This window comes from Lepidochelys kempii, chromosome 16 (assembly GCF_965140285.1).
Source record: "Lepidochelys kempii isolate rLepKem1 chromosome 16, rLepKem1.hap1, whole genome shotgun sequence".
In the NCBI taxonomy this organism is placed as follows: domain Eukaryota; kingdom Metazoa; phylum Chordata; order Testudines; family Cheloniidae; genus Lepidochelys; species Lepidochelys kempii.
The window spans coordinates 7,706,337-7,716,974 of record NC_136395.1 but is presented as its reverse complement, the minus strand read 5'-3'; the positions used below and the strand labels follow the sequence as shown (position 1 = coordinate 7,716,974).

At 61.1% G+C, this 10,638-nt stretch overlaps 1 protein-coding gene across 1 annotated transcript; it reads left to right on the top strand.

The window, feature by feature from the left end:
* The first annotated feature begins 1,310 nt into the window (after positions 1–1,310).
* CYSRT1 (cysteine rich tail 1) lies at positions 1,311–8,515 on the top strand. The gene is made up of 2 exons (XM_073314477.2): positions 1,311–1,503; positions 4,030–8,515. The coding sequence occupies exon 2, from the start codon at positions 4,228–4,230 to the stop codon at positions 4,630–4,632; it is 405 nt and encodes a 134-aa protein (XP_073170578.1). The 5' UTR covers positions 1,311–1,503; positions 4,030–4,227; the 3' UTR covers positions 4,633–8,515.
* Positions 8,516–10,638: the final 2,123 nt, after the last annotated feature.

Here is a 10,638-nt window from a genome sequence, read left to right as displayed (position 1 = left end):
ACCAGCTTAACTCTGTGGGTAGATTTCAGAGTAGCAGCCGTGTTAGTCTGTATTTGCCAAAAGAAAAGGAGTACTTGTGGCACCTTAGAGACTAACCAATTTATTTGAGCATAATGCATCCGATGAAGTGAGCTGTAGCTCACGAAAGCTTATGCTCAAATAAATATGTTAGTCTCTAAGGTGCCACAAGTCCTCCTGTTCTTTCTGTGCGTAGAGTTAAAGGGGTACAACTTTTGTTTGTAGACAAGGGCTAAACCCATTTTTTACCAATTTAAATTAAATCAAAATAGGAAAATAGGACACGATCTGTGACAGGAGACTCCACCGTAGAGTAGCACAGAGAGCACTGGCCAGTTGTGAGGTGCTTAAAGCTGCTTTGCACCAGAGCAGCAGGAGTGCACATCACTGCTCCCCCTCCCCATCTGCACGGTCCCTGTATGGGCACCCACCCACCTCTTTCCCCCTTCCCTATCCTGCAGTGTCTCCAGACCTCCTGCAGTCCCTGTGCAGTGGATGTGGTGCAACAAGTAGATTTTGAAAACAGGACGAAGGCTGGGGGCATGTTCTTCTGCAGAGAATGCCACGAAAAAGGACCTTCTTCAAAATGGCCACCAGCTCCCTCAGGAAGCACAGAGGGGGAGGGAGGGGAAGGCTGGCAGTAACCATCTTTATTAAGGGCAACCTGTGGCACCAGTTCCATTGAGAATACCAGCAATGGCGGCCATGTTGAAAAAGGGCAATTCTTGGCATGTAGCCATACAGGAGGGTTCTTCATCCTCTGCTGCAGGAGGAAGGCTGGGTTCTGGACGAGAACAGGGACATGGCCATTACTTCTAAAAACACCCCTTCCACAACTAGCCATTGCGCCAGTTCTTGGCCACTTCTCCGCCACGCTTGGCGCCAACAGGCCATGGCGGGGCTGAGATCAGTAGGGACAAGCAAAGGGCTGACGCACAGCCCAGAGGACCCCTTTCTGGACGAATGTCAACAGCCATCGACTCTGGACTTCTTTGTACATCCTCAGAAAGTGGGGAGGGGCGGGGGGAGCGCGGGGGCGCCATAGCCTGGGCTGGAGGGGGGGTCTGGGCGCAGGCCTGGGGGTCAGGAGGTGGGAGAGGAGGCTGCTGGGCCGGGAGGTTGGGAGCGAGGCCAGGAGGTGTCCGGAGCTGGGCTGGGGGCAGAAGTTGGGCTTGGGGGTGTGGGGGGCTCGGCTGGGGTGTCGCTAGAGGGGCTATGGGGCAGGGGGTTGATGGGGTGAGGGGCGGGGCCAAGGGAAGGGGTGTCGAGGCACGGGGCTGCAGGAGGCAGGGGGAGGGTGTTCGGGAGGCTGGGCCGGCCCGGGGCAGCCGCCCTGTCCTTGGCCGAGCCCTGCCCCGCCTGGGGTGCGGCTGCAGGGCAGCAGGAGGAAGCGGCGGCGGTTCCGGGCACAGATCGCGGGGCTCGGAGCCCGCAGCAGCCGCCGCCGGCAGGAGCGTCCGGCGGAGGGGGCGGCCCCGAGGGGCGGTGAGTGGCCCCGAGGGGAACCCACACCCGGGCCTGCTTGGGTCCCCCCGCACCTGGTCCCCTTCCCCCCCCCGCGACCGGCACCTGGCCCCCTTCTCTCCTCCCCCCCCCCGCAGTCTGGCCCCCCCGCGACCGGCACCTGGCCCCCTTCTCTCCTCCCCCCCCCGCACCTGGTCCCCTTCCCCCCCCCGCGACCGGCACCTGGCCCCCTTCTCTCCTCCCCCCCCCGCACCTGGTCCCCTTCCCCCCCCCGCGACCGGCACCTGGCCCCCTTCTCTCCTCCCCCCCCCCGCAGTCTGGCCCCCTTCTCCCCCCCCGCGACCGGCACCTGGCCCCCTTCTCTCCTCCCCCCCCCGCAGTCTGGCCCCCTTCCCCCCCCCGCGACCGGCACCTGGCCCCCTTCTCTCCTCCCCCCCCCGCAGTCTGGCCCCCTTCCCCCCCCCGCGACCGGCACCTGGCCCCCTTCTCTCCTCCCCCCCCCGCGACCGGCACCTGCCCCCTTCTCTCCTCCCCCCCCGCAGTCTGGCCCCCTTCTCTCCTCCCCCCCCCGCGACCGGCACCTGGCCCCCTTCTCTCCCCCCCCCCGCAGTCTGGCCCCCTTCCCCCCCCGCGACCGGCACCTGGCCCCCTTCTCTCCTCCCCCCCACCCCCCGCGACCGGCACCTGGCCCCCTTCTCTCCCCCCCCACCCCCCGCGACCGGCACCTGGCCCCCTTCTCTCCCCCCCACCCCCCGCGACCGGCACCTGGCCCCCTTCTCTCCTCCCCCCCCGCAGTCTGGCCCCCTTCTCCCCCCCCGCGACCGGCACCTGGCCCCCTTCTCTCCTCCCCCCCCCCGCAGTCTGGCCCCCTTCTCTCCTCCCCCCCCGCGACCGGCACCTGGCCCCCTTCTCCCCCCCCGCGACCGGCACCTGGCCCCCTTCTCCCCCCCCGCGACCGGCACCTGGCCCCCTTCTCTCCCCCCCACCCCCCGCGACCGGCACCTGGCCCCCTTCTCTCCCCCCCACCCCCCGCGACCGGCACCTGGCCCCCTTCTCTCCCCCCCACCCCCCGCGACCGGCACCTGGCCCCCTTCTCTCCCCCCCACCCCCCGCGACCGGCACCTGACCCCCTTCTCTCCTCCCCCCCCCGCGACCGGCACCTGCCCCCTTCTCTCCTCCCCCCCCCGCAGTCTGGCCCCCTTCTCCCCCCCCGCGACCGGCACCTGGCCCCCTTCTCTCCTCCCCCCCCCCGCAGTCTGGCCCCCTTCTCTCCTCCCCCCCCGCGACCGGCACCTGGCCCCCTTCTCCCCCCCCGCGACCGGCACCTGGCCCCCTTCTCCCCCCCCGCGACCGGCACCTGGCCCCCTTCTCTCCCCCCCACCCCCCGCGACCGGCACCTGGCCCCCTTCTCTCCCCCCCACCCCCCGCGACCGGCACCTGGCCCCCTTCTCTCCCCCCCACCCCCCGCGACCGGCACCTGGCCTCCTTCTCTCCCCCCCACCCCCCGCGACCGGCACCTGGCCCCCTTCTCTCTCTGCCTTGTTTTCCAGCTGGCTGGCAGGCACCTGGCCCCCTTCTCTCTCTTCTCCGCCCCCCCCCTCGTGACTGGCACCTGGCCCCCTTCTCTCTCTGCCTGTTTTCCTGGCCTACCGGCAGGCACTGGCCCCCTTCTTCCCCCCCCCCCCCACAGGCCGGCACCTAGCCCCCTTCTCTCTTCCCGCTCTGCACCTGGCCCCCTTCTCTCTCCCCCCACCCCCGCCCGCCTGGCACCTGGCTCCCTTCTTACCGCCCCCCCCCCCCAGCCAGCACCTGGGCCCCTTCTCTCCCCCACCCAGCCCCTCTTTTCTAACCCCCCCACGCACCCAACACCTGGCCCCCACTATCACCCCCCTCCCCCACATCCAGTACTTGGCCCCCTTCTCTTCTGTCCTCCCCTGGAACCTGGCCCCCTTCTATTCCCCCTGCATGTCCCTTTACCTGCCTCCCTTCTCTCTCCGCTTCTGTACCTGACATCTAGTCCCCTTCTCTCACCCCCCCCATCCGGCACTTGGCCCCCTTCTCTCCTCCCCTCCCTCAGAACCCGGCACCTGCCAGTGGAGCCCTTGGCTGTTCCCAGGGACCCTCTCCACCCCCCAGCACCTGCAGACTGGGCCCAGGGCAGTGATTTCAAAGCTCCTGGCACATTCTCCGTGCCCACTGTTTGCTGCTGGGGCTGGGTTTGGCTGGAGTTTGGGGCGAAGGGCTCAGTCTCTCGCTTGACAAAGCCCTGGCTGGGATGATTTAGTTGGGGATTGGTCCTGCTTTGAGCAGGGGGTTGGACTAGATGACCTCCTGAGGTCCCTTCCAACCCTGATATTCTATGATTCTTACCTGCCCTGTGGGCTCAGCTGAGCAGCCTGGCCCGTGCTATGCACATCTGGCCCCTAGGAGCTGGACACCCCTGTGAAGAGCTTCTGTCACTGCTGCCATGGTTCCTTTGGAGCTGCCCAGACCTGCCCAGTGACCTGCCCACCCCCTTCCTGGGTTAATGGAGCCTCTCTCTTCTAGGAGCTGGGAAGATCTGCGGCTGCCCACAGAACTGAGCTGGGGCTGAGCCCGTTGGCCTGGGTCTGCTTGCCCTGTGGATGGGCGTGGTACAGATTTGCTGCTAGCACAGACTTTGCTCCCTCTGCCATAGTTTGCCAGGTGGCTGGAGGCGCTGCAGCAAGAGAGGGCCTGTGACAGCTTGCCTTGCGTGGGGGGAACATGGAGCGTGGCATCACGGTTGAGAACCCCTATGCCAGCGTGAATATTCCACGAGGTCAGCTCAAGAACAGCTTCATTAAGCGCTACCTGGGGGAGGAGCTGCCCTCGCCCACTGTCATTGTTAATCCTGGGGCCGTGCCCACCTACCCAGCCGTAGAGCAGCTGAATGGTGCCAGTAAATCGGTGCCACTGGATAGTTCGGATGGTTCAAAAGTCATGACGCAGGAGTCCTGGGCCCAGCCATATAACCCTTATGCCAGCCTGAAGCTGCTGAACGGGGCTTCCTCAGCCCCGCTGTACACCATCGAACTAGACAAGCACCAGAAGAGTCCTGGGGTGGGCACGGACCGTGGCTGCTGTAAGTACTGCCCCTGCTGCCGGAAATGCTGCTGTGTCGTCTCCTAACGCCACAAGCCCTGACCCCTTGCCACGTCCAGACTGGCACCCTGCTGAGATGTCACCCTGAGCCAGCCTCCTTAAGGAGGTGGGATCCTGCTGGTAGAACTGCAGCAAGGGGTCTGGGATGGGCAGCCCCAGAGCTATGGTGCCCATCCTAGCAGGAACTGTGGGATGCCTATGGGGGCAACCGGAGCCAACAGCAGCCTTGCAGTCTCCTGAGACTCTCAGTGGTCTTTGGCTTTCTCAGGGATGCTGAGGTATGGGGTGAGGTGTGACTATATTTGCCCTGGTCGCAGGGCGGCTTTCTAGACCTTGTTTATCCTATGGAAAGTGAGATCAGGTACCTCGGTGATGGGCATGTAGCAGTGATGTGCTACCAGCATCGTGGCCAGGCCCTGGGGGAGTTTCAAGACATGCTGATGAAGCCTGGAGTGCCTTGTGCAGTGCCCTGTGGTGGAAACACGACCGCTTGCTCCCGCTGACTGTCTGTGCTGGGGAACAGCCCTGATGCAAGAGGCCATGCAGCCGTGCTGACCCCCGCTCAGACAAAGACATGCCAGGGTTTCACCCATTGGAGAAGCAAGAACCTGAGCTTGTGGGGGGCTGAGCAGTGTTTTAGGGGTGCTTGTGGATTCCCACTGCTCCTCCTTGTGGCTGGGGCATGCTGGGAACAGTCTTGCCTAGCTGTGAAGGCTGTGTGCCTCTTGATTCTGTGGGGAAATGGCCTTGCAAACCAAGGCCTTGTCTACACATGACAGTCATGGTACAATTCTCTAGTGTGGCTGCAGTTAGACTGGGGGAAAGGTGTTCATACTGGTCTAGCATTCCGGTAGGGGAAAGGGAATGAGCTCTACTGTACGAAGCGCCTGGATCCTACTCTAGCTGTGTCCACACTAGGACTTGGGCTGGTGGAACTGGGTAGGTAACGCTCACACCCCTGACCAACGTGGTTGAGAGGTACAAACTCTGTTTGCTAAGCAGGCTGGAATGAGGATTCTGCCAGTCCTTGGCTGCTCACCCTCCTGACAAAGGAAGGAAACACACCCAGGACAAACAAAAAAGCAGCTTGGAGAATGTGCTGGGCTCTGCTCTGGGGATGTGCCATGGCTGGACACACTGGCCTCTCAGTCTGAACTCATAGTGGTAGGAGACTGTTCTGACACCTCACACCCCTCTGTGCTGGGGACAAGCACGGCTGGCAGGAGCCGCTTTCCAGGGGTTGGTGGCCTGCTGCCGCACAGGCAGGGGCTGTGCACTTGTGACCCCAACTTGGTCTGGAGAGGGGGCAGCTGGCCAGCCCTGCTCTACGTGAGCAGTGAGGCCTGGCCAGTGCAGGGCTTTTGATGTTAGAGCCGGTACTGCTGTGGGACTAGTGCAGGCTGCAGAGGAGGGTGCAGAATGAAATGGGGAGGGGAGGGAGTGGGACAAGGGGCGTGCAGGACCTGCCAGGCTCGAAGCCACTGGGGTTGCCAGATGACCAGGACTAGGGTGTAATGAAGTCATTGGGTCTGTTCCCTTGGGAGAATTCCTAAAGCATAAGCCCCAGCCCTGATGTGGGGGGCAGGGCCACGGGGAGTAGCGGTGCTGTCCTCTGCACGGGCAGAGGGGCACCAGCTGGTTGGGTAATGAGTAAAGGGAATGAGGCAGCACCCCTCTGCCCTTTACACTGGGTGGCTCTTGCCATGCACTGCAGCTGGCTGATTGCTGCTCAGTCCCTCTACAGCTTGTCAGTGTCACCCCAGACTTGGCTTTCCTGCCAGATGTGGTGCGTGCTCTGTGCAAGGCCAAGTGATTTGCATGTGAAACCTGAACCAGACCCACTGTTGTCCTTCACAAACAGCCCCATGCAGCGCTGGTCCTAGCGGCTGCAGCTGCCTGCTCCCACCTGCCTCACAGGTGAGTTTCTGCTCTAGAAAAGGGCTGTTTCTGTTACAGCAGCTGCACTGTGGGGCTTTTATCACTGTGCAGGGGTTTGGGGCACAGTGGTAAAACTCCCCGAGCCCTGTGCTAGCACTTGCCCCATTGCTAGACCTGCTGCATCACTTCTCGAGAGCAGCCCCTGCCACTGTCTCTGGAGCAAGTGCCCTGACTCTGAGCAGTGCTGTAGGAGGGGGCAGGGACCATGCCCAGTGCCCTATGTGCAGAATCTCAGCTTGCCCGGCTCGGAAGATTCTAACCGTTCTGTAGGCTGGAATTCAGCTTTTATTTGTTTGTAATCTGTACAGATCGTATCAAGGGTTATTTTAAAGAACATTTTTAGTTTTATTGATTTAAATTTCACAGTAGGGGAAGTTATTGGAGGGTCAGACAATAATTATTTAATGACAGTAGACGAGGAGATTCAAAAAGTTAAAGGTTTATAACCATAAAACACAAATTGTCAAAGTGTACAAAGTAAGTAGGCAATGTAAGAAAAATGCTGCTTTGATATAAGGCTAACTGTAAATTTTGAGTATTATCAATGGAAATATTTTTGGTCCGTTTCGGTGTGTATGGTGAAATCGATGTTCATGGATATTTACTGATAAAAGTCTAACCCTTCCAACCCTACCTTTATGATTATAAAGGAAACCTTCCCCGTGGGACTCAGTGAGGGCTCACTGTAAGACAGCCTGAAACAACAGTTCTGAGAGTTGTGAACAGCCTTCCCACCCTCTTGCTGTGTTGACTCAAACCCAATGATGTCAGTGTTTCAACTGGTTTCAGAGTAACAGCCGTGTTAGTCTGTATTCGCAAAAAGAAAAGGAGGACTTGTGGCACCTTAGAGACGAACCAATTTATTTGTGCATAAGCTTTCGTGAGCTACAGCTCACTTCATCGGATGCATACCGTGGCAGAAACACCCAGCTAATTTTTACTTGCTCCTAACCCTAGCTGCCTCCCAGATATCTATCCTCAGGTACCAAAAGCTCCCACTGTCTCCTGCCCAGCTGCCAGAACTCCCCCCCCCCCCCCCCCCCGCCAATGTCCTGGAGTGTTTCCAGCCCAGAACTCTGCAGCAGGGGGGCAGTGTAAGATCCATGGAACGGGATGTCACTGGGATGCTGGGCGTACAGTCCAGGGGGATGGGGTTCCATGCTGTGGGACCAAAGAGCCATGCTGCAGAGCTCCAGCTCGTTGTGGCCTTCACCCAAGTGCATTGAGCCAGGATCGCCCGCAAGGAGTGACCCAGGAGCCCATCTGTGCCTCTTGTCCCTCAGCTTCGTTACTCCCCCCCTCCAGGTGATCTAGAGCAATAGTCCAGTTGTACTCCAACTAGTGCTTCCAAAGACCAGTTTGTCCCTTGCCAGGCGAGCGTGAGCGCTCCATCCACCGTCGCCAGTCCCTGGATCACAAGCTGCAGCGTAAAGAGCGTTGCATGGGGTGTCCAGCCCCCATCTCTGAGGGGATCTGCAGCGCATGCCTCCCATAGAACCCCAGGGCTCTCAGGATGAGGCCTGTGGCTTGCCTGCCAGGGTGCCATGCAGCCGTGTTGCCAGGACTGGATGCTGCTGCTCCTCCCAGCTCTGTATGGCTACAGGACTGCCCTTGCTGGGGCACAGCTGCACGTGGGCGGCAGAGGTCCTGTCTATAACACGACTGTGGGAGGAACCAGTTCCCAGCAGGGCTCACCCTGGACATGGTTAAAACCCAGACCTGGATTGATTGCACCTAAACTGTGCTAAAGCTTTGGGCTGTCCGCGGTGCTGCTGCTACACAGAGCGCCTGTGCTGGGAGTGGGGCCCTGGCTCCGCCTGTGCTCTCGGACCCCAATCATCCCAGCCCGTGTGGAGCAGGTGATTCCGGATTTCACTGTAGTTGGCTCAGGTGGCTGCTGAACAATGCCTGGGCCCTGCTGAGAAATCTGGCATTTCCCGGTGCCCCTGTTGCTGTGAATAAAGTAATTCCACCTGCATCTAGCACTTGTGTTATTTCTTTGACCTCCTCTGCTCCCCTATCCCCTCCCCTGCTTTGTCACCTAGGCCACAGGTCTGTTTGGAGCTCAGCTGGGGAGCGGGAGGGGACGCTCCATGTCTGCGGATGGAATAGGGGTTACCGGTTTCAATCTAGCCACGGGATGGGGAGGATTGGCTGGCTCCCAGAGGCAAGAGCACTGTCTCCAACCCTTTTACACCCAAGATCACTTTTTGAATTTAAGGGCAACCCAGGACCTACCCCGCCCCTTCCCTAAGGCCCGGCCTCACTCACTTCATTCCCTCCCGCCGCTCCATCGCCCACTCTCCCTGACCCTCCTGCACTTTCACCAGGTTGGGGTGCAGGAAGCAGTGCAGGCTCTGGGCTGGGGCTGAGGGGTTCGGGAGGGGCTCTGGGCTGAGCCTGGGGCAGGGGGTTGGCGTGCAGGAGGGGGTGCAGGGTGCGGAAACTGTGAGGGAGTTTGGGTGCAGGAGGGGGCTCCGGGCTGGAGAAGAGTGTTGGGGTACAGGAGGGAGTTCAGGGTGCAGGAGGGAGTATGGGGTGCTGGCTCTGGGTCAGGGCTCCCGCTGGAGGCACTTACCTCCAGCAGCTCCCGGTCGACGGCTCAGCGGGATTAAGACAGGCTGCCTGCCTGCCCTGGCCCTATTCAGGCACATCGGCACCTCCTCCCCGTCCCGAGCCGGGCCACCCCACCACCCTGCCAGCCAGTAGTGCACCACGTCGCAGCGCTGCTCCTGGAAGGAGCCAACGCGCCCCTGGTCCCCGGCGGGCGGACAGGGATCTCTGCGTGCTGCCTCTCTCTGCAAGCATAGCCCCCGCAGCTCCCATTGGCCAGAGCTCCCTGTTCCCAGCCAATGGGAGCTGCGGGGGTGGTGCTTGCAGGCAGGAGCAGCACAAGGAGACCACTGCCCCCCCCCACCCCCAGGGGCATGCTGCGCTGGCCACTTCCCAGAGTGGTGTGCGGCCACAGCAAGCAGGGAGCCCTACTGCGCCGCCATGGCCGGAGATCACGATCGACTGGGAGAGTCCCCAGGATCAACCAGTCAGTGGCGAGTGACAGGCTGGTGACCACTGGGCGAGAGAATGGAACACGAAGCCTTCCCCTTCCAGGGCACTGGCTCAGATCCATGCCTGGGGCAGGGGAATTGGCTGGCTGCTGAGGGTTAGGAAATGGGATATGGGGCCTTTCCCCTCTAGGGCACCAGTTCCAGCCTGGCCATGTGACTAACTGCTGTTTGTTTGGGGGCCTGTGGGAAAGGGTTTGCTCTGGGGTTGGTCCAGCTCCTAGGGGCTGCTGCCGACACCATAAAAAGCTTTGCACAAGTGACGCTGATTGCCCCAGAACTGGCATCCTCAGCAGTGGCCAAGAACTGAATGGGCCACATGGACTCAACTCTGCCCTCTAGAGGTGGCCTCTGCATTTGTGGCACAGTGTTTGTCTGGCTTGCCCTATCCCAGCTGTTCTGTGCGGGCAGGAGCTAGGAGCCCTGTGGAGGCCAGTCAGCACTGTGATGTTGCACGAGGTGTCCTTCGCTCACTGTTTGTTTAAACTTTGCCTGGGAGGCTGCACCTTGGAGCTGGAAGTGCTGAGCACAGTTCTGCCTGCCAGCTTTCTTGGCAATGATTAAACCAAGCTCACCCCATACCAGTGCTGAGGGCTGGGGTATGCAGTAGGGAAAGAAACAAGGCTGGATACCTCAGGCTGTGCAGAGCCACCAGGCCCTCCCTACTCGAGCAATGGCTCAGGCTGGGTCTGTGTGCTGGAGGGGTCATTGGGGTCATGAGCCCAGCGGCTCTTTTTAGTTACTGGCAATGAGATATTGCAGTTGTTGCCCTGGATTGAGGTTCTCCTGTTGCCCAGCCACTGCACCCTCCCCTCTGCCCCTTTGGCCCTGAGGGGCTTTGCTGGGATACACCCACCTGGCTCCCTCCCATCCAGTCAAGAGCTCTGCAGGAAGCCTCTCTGGTGTCCAGGGATGTTCTTGCTTCCCCTTCCCCAGGCTGGGCCCCCCTCCTTGGGCTGCAAGCCAGAGCGATGGGGAGCTCTTTGCCATCAGCCAACCCAGCCCTGCTGTGGGGAGCTGGCAGCCTCACCTC